The 16,220-nt window shown below is 41.0% G+C and overlaps 1 protein-coding gene across 11 annotated transcripts in view; it reads left to right on the top strand.

Annotated features, from left to right (window-relative positions):
• Positions 1–2,485: 2,485 nt before the first annotated feature.
• The window catches only part of TRA2A (transformer 2 alpha homolog), a 30,854-nt gene continuing 17,119 nt past the window's right edge, over positions 2,486–16,220 (top strand). Inside the window, exons 1-4 of one of the 11 annotated variants that reach the window (XM_037737907.1) lie at positions 2,500–2,729; positions 5,537–5,790; positions 13,850–14,158; positions 14,439–14,572. Coding sequence is in view for 1 of the 11 variants with exons in the window: in XM_017526988.1 (XP_017382477.1) it covers positions 2,694–2,729; positions 14,439–14,572 (170 nt within the window). In the remaining 10 variants the exon portion in view is untranslated. Of the gene's footprint in view, positions 2,730–2,800; positions 3,099–3,244; positions 3,336–5,536; positions 5,791–13,849; positions 14,159–14,438; positions 14,573–16,220 lie in introns of those variants that run through there. The other 10 variants (XM_037737906.1, XM_037737909.1, XM_037737905.1 and 7 more) reach the window with 10 other exon arrangements.

Here is a 16,220-nt window from a genome sequence, read left to right as displayed (position 1 = left end):
AGTCCATAATAGTCCACCTCACTCCCATCCTTGATTGTAAATTTAATCTGTTGGGGAAATTAGGTTATTTGTCCTGTGGAAGCCAATTACTTCATCTCGATGTTTTTCTTCTTCCCTTTCTTGTATTTCCTATAAACTGTTGGCTAGATCTAAGGCTTAATTAGGTTTGAGTTCAATTTGAGGGATCAGGAATACTTCACAGGAGGCCCTGGGTACCTTCTATTGCATCACATCATGAGGTATCTCATATCTAGTTATCTCACTTTCAATAGTATTGAGATTGATCAGTGGTTCAAATCAACCTGGGCATGGTGGCTCACGTCTGTAATCCCAGCACTTTGGGAGGCCGAGGAGGGCAGATCACCTGAGGTCACAAATTCCAGCCCACCCTGGCCAACATAGTGAAACTCTGTCTCTACAAAAAATACAAAAATTGGCGAGGCATGGTGGCACACACCTGTAATCCCAGCTAGTCAGGAAGCTGAAGCAGCACTTGAACCCGGAGGCGGAGGCTGCAGTGAGCTGAGATCATGCCACTGCACTTCAGTCTGGGTGACAGAGCAAGACGCCATCTCAGAAATGATAATAATTTATTTTGTAGAGATGGAGGCTCACCATGTTGACCAGGCTGGTTTCAAACTTCTGGCTTGAAGTGATCTTCCACCTAGGGTCTCCAAAGCACTGGGATTACAGGCGTCAACCACCATGCCCAGCCAAGTTCAACATCTTTTCTAAGAGGCAGATGTCATATAAGTTTAGCCTTATCAGGCCGGGTACAGTGGCTCAGGCCTGTAATCCCAGCACTTTGGGAGGCCACAGCGACTGGATCACCTGAGGTCAAGAATTTGAGACCAGCCTGGCCAACACAGTGAAACCTTGTCTCTACTGAAAATAAAAAATAAATTAGCTGGGTGTGGTGGCACACGCCTGTAGTCCCAGCTACTCCAGCAAGCTAAGACAGGACAATCGTTTGAACCCAGGAGGCAGAGGTTGCAGTGAGCCAAGATCACCGCCACTGCACTCCAGCCTGGCTGACAATGGGAGATTCCATCTCAAAAAAGAAAAAAAAAAATAGCCCTATCAATAACTGACATTCAAATCTTGAAATCTTGCTCATGGGTAGCAATCATCATAATAATGGTGGATGAACTTTCCTACCATAAAAATATCGTTGAAAGTCTATGTCAATCTTTTTACCGCAAAGACTGTAGGAAAAAAATTTAAGATGAAACTAATTTTTAAAGTTGCATTACACAAGTAAAACTCATCTGAGGAATTATTACTGTGATTGGGAACCAAGTTGACAGATTTGGGAGGTCTTTGCTATGAAGCTTTACGGAAATATCTAAGTCAAAAAGACAAGTAGGGAGCTAAGCATTATAAAAAAAAAACTACAGGAGGCCGGGCGCGGTGGCTCAAGCCTGTAATCCCAGCACTTTGGGAGGCCGAGGCGGGTGGATCACGAGGTCAAGAGATCGAGAGCATCCTGGTCAACATGGTGAAACCCCGTCTCTACTAAAAATACAAAAAATCAGCTGGGCATGGTGGCGCGTGCCTATAATCCCAGCTACTCAGGAGGCTGAGGCAGGAGAATTGCCTGAACCCAGGAGGCGGAGGTTGCGGTGAGCCGAGATCGCGCCATTGCACTCCAGCCTGGGTAACATGAGTGAAACTCCGTCTCAAAAAAAAAAAAAAAAAAAAAACTACAGGATTCTCTCTAGGAGGGGGAACTGGAGGCAGGGAGGGATGAGGCAAGAAGCCACCACGGCTTTGCAGCATAACCTCATCTGTTCACGCATTACATCGACACAGGGCAAATATGCAAGAAAAGTAATACGGTAAGCTGAAAACATAACCCCCCAGCCCCGCCCCGCGAAGCCTGTTAATTATATATACTCGATTCCAGCAGGGGTCAGTGGCTCAGGCCTGTAATCCCAGAATTTTGGGATACTGAGGCGAGGAGGTCGCTTAAGTCCACGAGTTCGAAACCAGCCTGGGCAACATGGCAAACCCGCATCTCTGCACGACGCACAAAAAGTAGCAGGGTGTGGTGCGGCGCGCGCAGGAGCGGGGGTGGGGGGCGGGTTGGGGGAGACTGAGGCGGGTGGACTGACCTGAGGCTGGGAGTTTGAGACTGTGGTAAGCAGTGATCGCTCCACTGCACTCCAGCTTGGGTGACAGAGCGAGACCCTGACTCAAAAATAAACAAAAAAAGTTTCCAATGTTTTGTTCCCTTACATCAGATTCCACTTGGACAATATTTAAAGGGGCTAAGGTAATATAAGGCTCATCTGGTGACTGAAAAATCTTAAAAGAAGTTGACGCGTCCGAGATGAGTCTGAAGTTTGAAGTCAGCGCGGGGCCGCGATTCTAAGGCGCTCAAGCAAAGAGCGCAGGCCACCCGCCAACTCCCACTGGAGCGCGGGGCCCAGCAGACACAAAGCATCGCGGGAGGTGGGGCCTCGTGACGTCACAGAGACGCCCGCCCCCTTACGTCGTGTTCTGAGGAGGCCAGGTTTCTGGCGGCGCCGGCGCCATTTTGCCGGAGCCTGCGACCGAGTGGGAGTGGAGTAGAGCGGCCGTTGCTGCCGACTCTTTCCTTTGCCCTACGGTCGAGTCAGCGGGTTAAGTAGGCCGTTGGCCCTCAAGCCGAGACTTGTCTCTTACTTAGTTCTGGGGAGCGCCTCGTCGACATGAGTGATGTAGAGGAGAACAACTTCGAGGGCAGAGTGAGTACAAAGCCGCGGGAGCCGTCTAGGCGGCGGCCCAATGCTCGGGGTTTCACGGGGACAAGCGCGGTCGGGCGGGGTTGCGGGGAGTCCCACGAGGAGCTACCTCCGGAGCCATCACGATTGCTTCCTCACATCCCAAGATGGCTTCTGGGTTCCACTCCTTCCCCCAAACCACGGATAACACCCCTCCCCTTTTTTGAAGGCTGACTGATACCTGGACTTTTGGGTCCTCTTCCCTCCCTGCCCCGCATTGGTCCCTCCCGTCTCCCCACTCCTGAGACTTCCTTATCTCTGCTCTGAGGTGTGGGTCCCCGTCGCGGTTGGGCGGGAGGAGGCGGCAGGGAGCTCACCTCCGTCCGGATAGTGGTAGGTGCTTCCTGCGATGGCATTTCTGGCGACCCCGAGCATCGTAGAGGGTCTCGGGGTCGAAAGTGCGCGGGGCTGTTTTCCGGGCGGGGAGAAGCTGGCGTGGGACTAGCTGGGGCCTGTGTCTCCTTGGCTCTCTATTGCAGTGAGCGGCCGCGTCTCTGTTGGAACCGGCGGCGTTGCGTCTATAAAGGCGAAAAGCCTTGAGGTTGAAGGTGGGACGAGCCTAATGAAGTGGTTAGTCAACGACCGCACGGACCCTTAAGCGTTCTTAAGACGAGAGATGTGAGGGGAAAACTACGCGAGGAGCCCTTTTCCCTTAATGTCCCTTCGACTTTCCCTTCACTTCGAAATGAATGTGGAAATGCTGTCACGCCTTATTTTTCTAATTCCTTGATGTTGGGTTTTTTCTCTTCTTTATATGTCAACTTTTAATGCTCTTCTTTGTATGACCTTTCATATAAAAACTGACCACTCCTTTACAGGTTTTTATGGTAAAAAAAAAAAAAAAAATCTTTAAGCTTACATAACTGAACGAGTTCCATGGCTCAGTATTTTAAAGATAACTAGTCAGTACATATTGTTCTGTAACTTAAAAGATGACCTGAAAATTAACAGGCCCTCTCCCATTTCTCTTCTCACCCTATCCCCCACCGAAGAGGGCTCAGAAGAAAGTTTTTATTAATATATTTGGGCTCGGAGAAATATAAACATCACAAATCATACGTTATCCCCAGCTTAAATGTACTGGAAGGTTTATCAGTGTTTGAGTTTCATTTCCAAAGTTTACCCTACAGTGGGAATTGTAGAAGTTAGTGTGAAACCCTGGAAAGAAAACAAAACCTCTGTGCAACAGGTTCCGGGCTGTTTTGATGTTTATACTAGTCACTAGGGGAAGCACATAAAAACACTTGAGGTGTGTGCTGTAGTGAGAGTTTTGTCCTTTTTTAAAGATCGTAATGTAAACATCTAGAACCAAAAAGTCAAATCAGAAGGTCAGTTTAGGCTTTAGTTCTCTTTGAGGAAAGAGATTTAAAGCAATAGACTGTAATAGTTACCCAGTAGACTACAAAAGTTAGCTTTAATTCTTTTGATTGTAATTTTTTTAGGATGTATCGATTGCCCCAACAGAACTTTCTGAAGTCATACAATAAACATATATGATGGTAGTTGTAAAATGCTTCTTGTTTTGAAAATGTTGAGTAGTTATGATAGAAATTTTGCTATTTCTTCAATTAACTTTCATTATAATTGGGTAACGGTTGGTTTGGTTTGCGGGTAAGCGAAGAGGACTACTAGAGGGACCTTGTTTGCTTTTTTTTTTTAATTTGTCATCAAGTCTAAGAAAGGAATACGTTATAGATAATTGTCACTTTTCCCACCTAAGAAAGTAACATGTTAAGATTCCCACCCACCAGCCTGGGCCCCAGAGTGAGACTCTGTCTGCAAAAAAAAAAAAGATTCCCACCTACTTTTAAACTAAAATATCTGTAGGCGTTAAAGATTTATTTAATAGAAATGAGGGGCCCTATTATGGCCTTTTGTGGTCATAGAAAATGTTTTTTCACAAGTGGTACCTAAGTGTATTTTAGTGGAAATCAACTAGTGCTTCTAGGCACACCAGTTATATCTTTTTATGGTTTTTTCGTTTGTTTGTTTTTTAGGTCAAGATAATTGTCTTTATTTGTAATTGGTTAAAGAATTAGAAGAATGCTTTTCTGGAGATGTCCTTTTTAAAAGGATGTTTCTGGCCAGGAGTGGTAGCTCACGCCTGTAATCCAAACACTTTGGAAAGCCCAACACTTTGGAAAGCCAAGGCTGGTGGATCACCTGAATTCGAGACCAGTCTGGCCAACATGGTGAAAACCCATCTCTACTAGCCAGACGTGGTGGCATTCGCCTTGGGAGGCTGAAGCAGGAGAATCACTTGAACCCGGGAGACAAAGGTTGCAGTGAGCCAAGATTGTGTCATTGCACTCAAGCCTGGGCAACAGAGTGAGACTCTGTCTCAAAAATAAATAAATAAATAAATAGGTACATTAAAGCAATTTTACATGGAGATGTCCTTTGTAGCTGGCAGTGAATGAAGGTGGCACTTAAGTGGTGGCTTTGCATGTCATCTTGATAAAAGTAATGAGTTGTTTTACCTCAGTACAGCTTCAATTAAAAATAGGATTTTGAGCTCAAAAAATGTCAGTGCTCTTTATAGAATTAAGGAGAATGGAAATTAATCTTTTTTTAACATTTTACACCCCTACCCCTAAAATTTTAAGAACTGGACTTTGTAAATATGGGCAATTTCCATACAAACAGCCCAGTGTTTATAATAGAGGTTAATGATTCCTTATTGTTAAGGGACCTATTTTACAATTCAGGAGTTACTTATGTTTTCTACAGTTGAAGAGTAAAAATACTGCTTATTCTTGCCTCCTTTTCAGGGTTTGTTCTGGCTTCTTGAGTAGTTGGAATATTTTTGAGACACTCCTGCAGGCCTGGCGCAGTGGCGCATGCCTGTAATCCTGGCTACTTAGGAGGCTGAGGTGGGAGAATTGCTTAAACCCAGGTGACAGGTTGCAGTGAGCCAAGATTGTACCTCTGCACTGCAGCCTGGACAACAGAGCAATACTCTGTCTCAAAAAAAAAAAAAAAAAGTGACCAAACAAATTTATTTGTACCAATTTGGAATTGAAAGGTGTGTGTGTGAAGATTTTTTTTGTTAATAGAAGAAATGGGGGGGAGGGTCCTCTTCTGAAATCTGAGAATGATAGGGATGATGACCACTCATTCAAAACCCAGCTCTGTGACTGACTTGTTTAAAACAGGGCCAGGCACGGTGGCTCACACCTGTAATCCCACCACTTTGGGAGGCCGAGGCGGGCGTGCAGATCAGTAGATCAAGACCGTTCTGGCCAACATGGTAAAACCCCCATCTCTACTAAAAATACAAAAGTTAGCTGGGCGTGGTGGCACACACCTGTAGTCCCAGCTAGTCAGGAGGCAGAGGCAGGAGAATCGCTTGAATCTGGGAGGCAGCGGTTGCAGTGAGCCAAGATTGTGCTACTGCACCCCACCCTGGGCGACAGAACAAGACTGTCTCAAAAAAAAAAGAAAAAAAACCTCTTATCTTAAATTGGGCTTAAAATTTTTTTGTTTGTGAAATTTTAAAATAAATGTGAAAGATACCATACCATTTTACTTATTCAGTGTCTTTAGCAGTTTAATTCCATACATCATCAAATTGACCTTACAGAAGGTAAAACTTTCTTATAGTGGGCATAGTGGTAACCTAAGAGAGTCTTGTCTTGAGTTTAATCTATTTTCCTTAATTTAAGTACTATCATTTATCTGATGTTAATGCTTTCAATTGTTCTCCCGCCTTTTGTTTAAGCAAAGAATTTGTAAACTTAAAAACATTTTAAATCTCAGATTTTTATATTTGAGGTTCTTTCACCGAAGGATGCGGATCTGCTTAATATAAGTAGAGGGCAAGATTTTAGAAAGGAGCAGTGCAAGCAGTTACACCCACAATACGTAACTAATTTTACAGATCTATTGTAGAGGCTTATATTTTGTCCCATTCCTTAAATGGAATGTAGAACATTGAGATCTGAAAGAATGTCCAGGGATTTACATATTTAGGGATGAGTGTGGTTTAGAAAACACTTTGGGCTTAATTTTGTAAATGAACTGAACTTTTTAACCTATGATATAGCATGTGTAGTATAACAAGTGTGAAATGTCATCAATAATCAGGATAGTAGTTTCCTAGAATTTGACTGACAAAACTTTCTTTGATAGTATCAGTGGGTGCTCATTCATCAGATAACTAACTGTGGGGACCTTTGTAAAATATATATATTCACGTGCTTATGAATTAATACTGTTTGTTACTTGTTCATGTGTCCTCACAAATACAGCAAGACAGGAGTGGAGGTGAAAAATTAGTAACAACCAAATGAGGGAAAGATTGTAATACACTAAAGAAAAGTTGAGAGGAGAATAATAAAGGGAAATATGATTTCCCTTCTCGCCTTTAAGTTCTATATGTGATTGTTTATAACCCTTACTGACCCATGACTTTTACCAAAGATGGAGTGACTAGGCCTGACTGATATGTAGAAGAAAAGTTGTGACTTTCCCTTATTCTATAACACCAGAAGATGATAACATAGAGAGTGCTTTAAGAGATTCTTAGTACTTTGGGTTTAGTTGCTGTTTATTGGCTTTTAATACAGTTAAACCACATTAGTCTTTATCAACAAACTTGTTTTTTCTACCTTTGAAATTGCTGCATTAGCTTTTTGAACATTACAGTTGATTATGATATATAAGCTAGCAGACTTCTGAACCACATTTAAAATTTGTACAAAAGATTATACATTTTACAGGTAATTTCACAATTATAATTTGATTATATATGTATACTTGTCAGTTACTAAATCAATTTAATTTAGAGAATAAACATATAATATTAAAATATCTTTGAGCCTTTGCAGATAAAGACCACATTGACTTCATTCAGAATGCAGCATGCCTATACTGTTTTAAATTTAACTAATATGAGCACTCAGTATCTTCTTTTTAAGGGATTGGTTCTAATAGCAGTTATGGTTTAAGAAGAGAATGGAAGTGTTGCTTTAACTTCGTAGAGGTGTATAAAAGTAGTATTCCAGGCCAAGCATAGTGATTCACATTTGTAATCCCAGCACTTTGGGAGGCCGAGGCTGGTGGATCACCTAAGGTCAGGAGTTGGAAGCCAGCCTGACCAACATGGTGAAACCCCATCTTTACTGAAAATACAAAATTACCTGGATGTGGTGGTGTGTACCTGTAATCCCAGCTACTTGAGAGGCTGAGGCAGGAGAATCACTTCACTTGAACCTGGGAAGTGGAGATTGCAATGAGCCAAGATTGTGCCATTGCATTCCAGGCTGGGCAAAAAGAGCAAAACTCCACTCAAAAAAATTAGTAGTCTATCATACGAAAGAGGAAGGAAGCAGAACTGTTGTGTCTGTAGGCTGAGGTTGAGTAAATACAGGTTTTTTACAAGTCCTAAAGAAGTTCTTTAGTTAGTAAGTAGCAAGTAAGTCAGATGAGTATTGTTAGGTATTTGGATAATTTAGGTACATTCCCCCTCTTTGGGGGGACTTGTGATTTTCCTGAATGCACTAGTATGTATCTGTGGAAATAGAGCTCCAACGTTATAAAGTAACGGAAAAATGTATTTTGGGTAAGTTTGTTTTACAAGCTTATACTCATAGACTTGGACTTGTGTAAATTTGGCACTATTAAATGGCATAGAATTTGCCTGGCCTTAATGTTAGTATAAGTTACAGTATAGCATTTAATAGTTTATGTGTTTATTTTAACGGGTATTAAAGTACTGAGCATATATATATTATGTTGGAATTTTTTCTTTCTATAGTGTGATACAGGTTATATAAAAGACTGCAGTCATTGCTTGGTGTAGGAATTGTTCATGTTCTGCAACACTATGTACTAATGACCATTTTCCTGGTTAAAAGACTAATTCATGGTTATCGTGGTTATTCACAGTGTGTAAAATACAACTGTGTTTTAACACAGACAATTCTTGACTTTTATTATAGTATAATACTTTCTTAGTGTTTTTTTTTTTTTTTTATTATAAAGTTGAACCACTGAAACTTGTTCACTGAAACATTTTAACTTGCATTAATAGTTTACATCTCAGCATTTATGTTAAAAATTCATACACGAATGAAAATTGAAAAACTGCCGGGTGCGGTGGCTCAAGCCTGTAATCTCCCAGCACTTTGGGAGGCCGAGGCGGGTGGATCACGAGGTCAAGAGATCGAGACCATCCTGGTCAACATGGTGAAACCCCGTCTCTACTAAAACTACAAAAAATCAGCTGGACATGGTGGCGCGTGCCTGTAATCCCAGCTACTCAGGAGGCTGAGGCAGGAGAATTGCCTGAACCCAGGAGGCGGAGGTTGCGGTGAGCCGAGATCGCGCCATTGCACTCCAGCCTGGGTAACAAGAGCGAAACTCCGTCTCAAAAAAAAAAAAAAAAAAAAAAGAAAAGAAAATTGAAAAACTGCCAGTACCTGATTTCTGTCCCCTATTTTTCCATTCACAGTTATATACTTAGGTATCTTTTGACCCCATGGGGAAAAAATTATCTAACGTTCAGAACTACCAATAACAGGAAGAAGAGAAATTCTTTTTTTTTTTTTTTTGGAGAATGAAATGTTTCCCATCATAGTGGATTCTTAAGCACGTTCTACATGTATGTGGTGTGCCAGCTGCATGTCTTTTGGCGTAATTGTTACACGTTTGGCATGGATGGCACAAAGGTTGGTGTCTTCAAAAAGGCCCACCAGATAGGCCTCACTTGCCTCCTGCAAAGTACTGATAGCTGTGCTATGGAAGCGCAGATCTGTTTAAAATTCCTGAGCAATTTCTCATACCAGACGCTGGAAGGGAAGTTTGCAAATCAGAAGTTCAATGGACTTCTGATAACATCTGTCTGATTTCACAGAGTGCCACAGTACCAGGCCTGTAACAATGAGGTTTCTTTACTTCTCCAGTAGAGGGTGCAGTCTTGCGAGTGGCTTTTGTAGCCAGTTGCTTTCTGGGTGCTTTACCACCGGTAGCTTTGCGGGCAGTCTGCTTTGTACTGAGCCATGGTATAGAGACCTCCTTACTTACCCCTCTTCTCCTTTGGCTGGAGCTTGGCGAGCGAGAGGCGGCACTGGCATTGGAGAGCGACGGCAGCTGCAAACACTTTTCTTAGTGTTCTTAACTCCCTCCTTTTAATTTTTGTCCACTTCCTTCAACTAACAGCAGGGGCATCTTGAGAATAAAGAATAGTTAAAACTAAGCAAGCAGGCCAGGCACAGAGGCTCATGCCTGTAATCCCAGCACTTTGGGAGGCCAAGGTGGGTGGATCACTTGAGGTAAGGAGTTCTAGACCAGCCTGGCTAACGTGGTAAATCCCTGTCTCTACTAACATAAAATACAAAAATTAGCCGGGTGTGGTGGTGGGTGCCTGTAATCCCAGCTACCCAGGAGGCTGAGGCAGGAGAATTGTTTGAACCCAGGAGGTGGAGGTTGCAATGAGAAGATTGTGCCACTGCACTCCAGCCTGGGTGACAGAAAAACCAACCGAACAAGCAAATCAACATCAAAACAGAAACCTGTTTGAGCAGGTTGTGCTGTAAGAAGAACTTTTCTGCTTGGCTTCTGCTTTATAGCATCTAAGATAGACTGGAGGCCTGTATAAGATTTCTGTTAAAATTCATGATATGAGTTGTGAGTTATTAATCTGCCCATTTCAACTGGGCAGTGTATTTTTAATGGTTATTGGATGCAGGAGCCAGATTACTGAGGAATTGGTAGGATTCCTTGACTAGACAGCTTTAAGAACAGGAAGTGTAGTGAAATGTCAGGTACCACCCATTCCTAACAATTTTGGGTTTTTTTTTGTTTTTTTGGTTGCAATTTAAATTCATTTTCCAAATTGTGGTTAGTTTTATGAATTTATTTGAAAAAAGTTGAAATTATTTCATAAAGACAAGTCAGAAAAAGATTATCTAGCATTTGTCCTCTTTATATAAGGTACTTATATCCTGATTCCTAATGCAGAGTTCAGTGAAAATAGCATTTATTTGGTAACAGCTTTTAAGAAATGTTACTTTATTTCTAAATAACTATGTACTTGGCAGTGGATTTTTCCAGTTAAGTTTACTAACAGTTACTGACTGACTTAAGTGTAGGTTGTTTTTAAAAGTTAAAATGAAACGGGGTTTGGTGGCTCATGCCTGTAATCCCAGCACTTTGGGAGGCTGGGGGGAGGGTGTCACCTGACCTCAGGAGTTTGAGACCAGCCTGGCCAACATAGTGAAACCCTGTCTCTACTAAAAACACAAAAATTAGCTGGGTGTGGTAGTGCGCACTTGTAATCTGAGCTACTTGGGAGGCTCAGGCAGGAGACTCTTAAACCCAGGAGGTGGAGGTTGCAGTGAGGTGAGATTGCGCCACTGCACTCCAGCCTGGGGGCTACAAATCGAGACTTTATCTCAAAAAAAAAAAAAAAAAAAGTGAGCTAAAATTATAGCGACAATTTTGTAGCTAGGAGTTAGAGAAAGCTAAGAGGAATGAGGAATGTTTTAAACCTTGATGTTCCATGGAGAAATTTGTACAGACTGAGATTTCCCCCAGATAAAAAGAGAGACTCCTGTCTCTACTAAAAATGCAAAAAAAGTTAGCTGGGTGTGGTGGCACGTACCTGTAGTATAGTCCCAGCTACTCAGGAGGCTGAGGCAGGAGAATCGCCTGAACCCGGGAGGCAGATGTTGCAGTGAGCTAAGATCGTGCCACCAAACTCTAACCTGGTGACAAGAGTGTGACTCTGTCTCAAAAAATAAAAATAAATAAAGCTAATGTCGGACAGGCATGATGGCTGACGCCTGTAATCCTAGCACTTTGGGAGTCCGAGGCGGGCAGATCACTTGAGGTCAGGAGTTTGAGACCAGCTTGTCCAACATGAGAAAACCTGGTCTCTACTAAAAATACAAAAATTAGCAGGGCAAGGTGATGCTTGCCTGTAATCCCAGCTACTAGGGAGGCTGAGGCAGGAGAATCACTTGAACTCAGGAGGTGGAGGTTGTAATGAGCTGAAATTGCACCACTATACTCCAGCCTGGACGACAGCAAGACTCCTCCTCCTCATTCATAAATTAATTAGTTAGTTAAAATAAAGCTATTGTGTCTTAAAAAGACATTCTGTCATACCGTAATGCTTTGTTGCTACTCCAAAACTGGGCTGAATTATCTTGTTTATGTTAATAAAACGTTTTTATTTCCATCCTGGTAAAATTAAAGGTTTGTAGTGTTTTACAGAGCAAAGCCTCCTGATATGTAGGTATAACAAGGGCTTTAGTGGTGTTCATAGATAATAATCTAGCTGTTGCTGTTCAACAGTAACATAAATGAATGTTATGTCATTGGGTCTGTTTTGTATGAAAGAAAACCAAAAGAGAAGAGGGCAAGATATTTTTATCAGTTTGGTTAATGAACCAGTCTGTGAAACTTCAATTACAAGCAAATTTTGCTATGCCTTTTTTTGTAAGATAATGAATATGCTGCTTTCATACTTTTAGCAAATGAAAAAGCCCAAATTTCTATGCGTGCTCCAGACCTCTGTTCAGTAGCTTAGAGTATCTGAGATGCAGTGAAAGACTTGTAGGTAGCTAAATGGGAAAGGTTAGTATTTAGCAGAAAGGTAGCTGTGTATTTCAGTTTTGTTTTTATCTGAAGGAAAATGACCAGGTGGCATTAGTAGAGGTCTTGACGTTAAACTTGAAGCAAAGGAAAGATTTTCAGAAAGCTATTTGAGTTGTATGATAGTCTTATGGCATAAATGAAAATTGCTACGAAATTACTTCTGTGAAATTTAGATAATTACTTACACTAATAATCAAGGCCTAACTGGACGTAGAAACCAAGCTGTCCATCCTGTTTTGATTATAAGTGCCTCATGTCTGTCAACTTAAAAAAACAAGCTCGTGGGCCGGGTGCAGTGGCTCATCCTACAACCCCAGCACGTTGGGAGGCTCAGGCGGGCAGATCATCTGAGATCAGAAGTTTGAGACCAGCCTGGCTAACCTGGTGAAACCCTGTCTCTACTAAAAATATAAAAATTAGCTGGGCGTGGTGGCGGGCACCTGTAATCCCAGCTACTCGGGAGGCTGAGGCAGGAGAATTGCTTGTACCCAGGAGACAGAGGTTGCAGTGAGCCAATGCAGTGCCGTTGCCCTCCACCCTGGGCAACAGAGTAAGACTCTGGTCTCAAAAAAAAAAGTTTGTGATCAGTAAGTTATTTTATTTGGAATGCTTTGATTTACATACAACTTTTTCAGAAACTCATCACTTTTTAGATGTAGGATATAGTCACTGAAGGGAGTACCAGTATACATAAATGTATTAATTATGTAAAAATGGAACAAAAGAAGGTGGGGTCAAAGATAAAGACCATGATGTAAATTTTGTACCTTCTTGCACATTGTGGTATTTCATAGATGATAGAGCATTTTAAAGTGGCATGGTTGCAAAAATACATGTATCAGGAATTAATAAGCTAACAGGGAAATTTTAAGAATTTCATGCTTCAGTATGCTTGTCTTCAGAACGTATTTTAAGTCAGAATGAGCAAAGATAGTGGTCAAAGTTGGAAGAAGGTGTAATTTTACTGATTTTTTTTTCTTTTTGACTTACTTGAACCTTGACATCTGTGCTATGGGTGAGTTTAGATAGGCTTGTACAGATATTTCAGCCTGGGTTGCCTCACTCTAACTATATCTTGATTTCTTAGCATGACTTAGTGAAAGCTTCTTTTAAAAATCTTCAGGTTATAAAATAGTGAAAATTTAACACTTAGGTGGGGGGAATATTAACAGTTGTTTAGATTTATGTTTGAATTATTTATATTAAAATTGTTCACATTTTAGGAACTAGAATGAAACATGAAAGGGGAGGAGGGTGAAGAGTATGGTAAAAAAACATTTAGAGAAATTTAGTAAATTCTCTGTTAGAAACTAGACTTTTGAACAATTTTAAAGACTATAAAATTGTTTTTTTTAAAAAATAAACTAGTTATTTGCACTTTACCTGCTGGCTTTTCCATTTGGTAGATAACATTCTGAACTCCAGCAGAGTTTTATAATCCCCACGTGCTTAAATATACTAAATGTTCTTTTTCCATTAAGGTTAATGTTCGTGAAGAAATTGAAGAGTTTTTTCCAAGAATGTGGAAGATAAATCAAGATAAAAGAAGGCTAATGAAAAGTATTAAAGATCAGAAAATTAAAATTGAATGGGGGAAAAAATTGAACAGAAGATTGGTCAGATAGAAGCACTTGAATATTTTTTTTAAGGCTATTTTGAATTGTTTGAATTGGGGAAGAATACACGAAGTATGAAAAATGAAAAAATGAAGAATGAAGAGAAGTAGAAAGCAAGAGTGAAGTAGAATTAAAAGAATCTGGAAGAATGAATGGGTCCTAGGTTAAGTAAATGTATGGTTTATGTTCCAGTGTCTGTATGATCAAGTTGTAGATGAATTTGCATGATTACTTAGTTAATAGAGAATTGGTGATCTGGTTCAAGTAGGGAATTATTGAGGACAGTTAGCAGTATTAACAAGGGGTTATTATTGAGCTGAAATTTTTTCTGGAGGGTGTTGCCTAACCATTTGTTTTTCAGGAGCAATCAATATAAATAATTACGGTACTTTAAATGTTAGGTGTTAGGCATCTACATGACCAGTGCCATTTGTAATACTGTCTTCTTTGTTAGGAGTCTCGCTCTCAGTCAAAATCTCCAACGGGAACTCCTGCTCGTGTAAAATCGGAGAGCAGGTCAGGATCTCGTAGTCCATCAAGGGTTTCCAAACACTCTGAATCCCATTCTCGATCAAGATCAAAATCCAGGTAAGTGTGTTTAAGATAATACTTAAAATATTCTGGCCTGGCACGGTGGCTCATGCCTGTAACCCAGCACTTTGGGAGGCAGGCGAATCACCTGAGGTTGGGAGTTCAAGACCAGCCTGACCAACATGAAGAAACCCTATCTCTACTAACATACGTGTGTGTGTGTGTGTGTGTGTGTGTGTGTGTGTGTGTGTGTACACAGAATTAGCCGGGCATGGTGACCCATGCCTGTAATCCCAGTTTCTCGGGAGGCAGAGCCAAGAAAATCACTTGAACCCAGGAGGCGGAGGTTGTGGCAAGCCGAGATCGGGCCATTGCCCTCCAGCCTGGGCAACAAGAGTGAAACTCCATCTCAAAAAAAAAAAAAAAAAAAAATTCTTCTGTGACTTTTGAGGACAAAGCAGTTTTTGGCTGCATTTTGTGTAGAAATTTCACAAAAGACTCAAAATTATAAAGTAGTTTTTCTCAGACTGCACTTTATAAATGAATGCTATATCCCAGACAGAGACTTGGAAGTACAGCTGGAGCCCAGGAGTTCCAAGCAGCATTGATTGTCAGAGAGACCCTGTCTCTAAAAAATAAGAAATTAGTAATAAAATCGTCTCCCAGCCCAATTAATATATTGGATACTTGCAACCAATACCAATTATGTGTGTATATCTGTTGATTTAAATGTGTTTGTCATTTGAGAATTAATGTTTGGTTTTATGCCAACAATATTTTTTCGTTAGTTTGTCAACAATATTTATACAACAAAAAGGCAGTTTTCTGCATTGGAGACTCACATGTAATTTAATACAGAGAACATTGATATGTGTATGTTATGCTGGTTGGTTAGTACTATTGAGAAGCATTTTTGGCATTTACATTCCAGCTACATTTTTTTTTTTTTAAAGTGAATATACAATTTATTTAACATTCAAACTTCATTAAGACATGTGCAATATGGCAATTTTACTGGGGATTAAACCCTACCTAGGATGATTGCTTGCTGGGGTTTAGCAACAGGGTCCAGTTCACACTTAGCACTAATTAAATACTTTATTGAATAAATACAATACCAAACAAAATGGAGTCAGGTGCTTTCTAAAAAAATTTTAAAGGCTTTTCTACTCAGGCTAATGACAAACACAATAAAGGCAGATATGCTAGTTTAACATAATTGGCTGACTTTATACAGCACTTATATCTTTTAGTCCACAAGTTTATTATTAAATGTTAGAAAACATCTAATACAACCATTTCTACAGAACTAGGAAATAAATTTCTAAGAAAGAAAGATTTTACAGACCCCATCTTTTATACCCACCCCAACAGCCTAACTCTAAAGAGGATAAAGCCAATGACTTTTCTCACAAGAGCTCACGACTAATGTCGCTTTGCTATCAAAATCTGTATTTCTGATCTGTTTTTGTTTTTGTTTTTGTTTTTTGAGACAGAGTTTCGCTCTTGTTACCCAGGCTGGAGTGCAATGGCGCGATCTCGGCTCACCGCGACCTCCGCCTCCTGGGTTCAGGCAATTCTCCTGCCTCAGCCTCCCGAGTAGCTGGGATTACAGGCATGCACCACCACGCCCAGCTAATTTTTTGTAGTTTTAGTAGAGACGGGGTTTCACCATGTTGACCAGGATGGTCTCGATCTCTTGACC

This window comes from Cebus imitator, unplaced genomic scaffold (assembly GCF_001604975.1).
Source record: "Cebus imitator isolate Cc_AM_T3 unplaced genomic scaffold, Cebus_imitator-1.0 Scaffold45, whole genome shotgun sequence".
In the NCBI taxonomy this organism is placed as follows: Eukaryota; Metazoa; Chordata; class Mammalia; order Primates; family Cebidae; genus Cebus; species Cebus imitator.
Note: the sequence above shows the minus strand (reverse complement) of the source record. Positions and strands in the feature narration are given on the sequence as shown.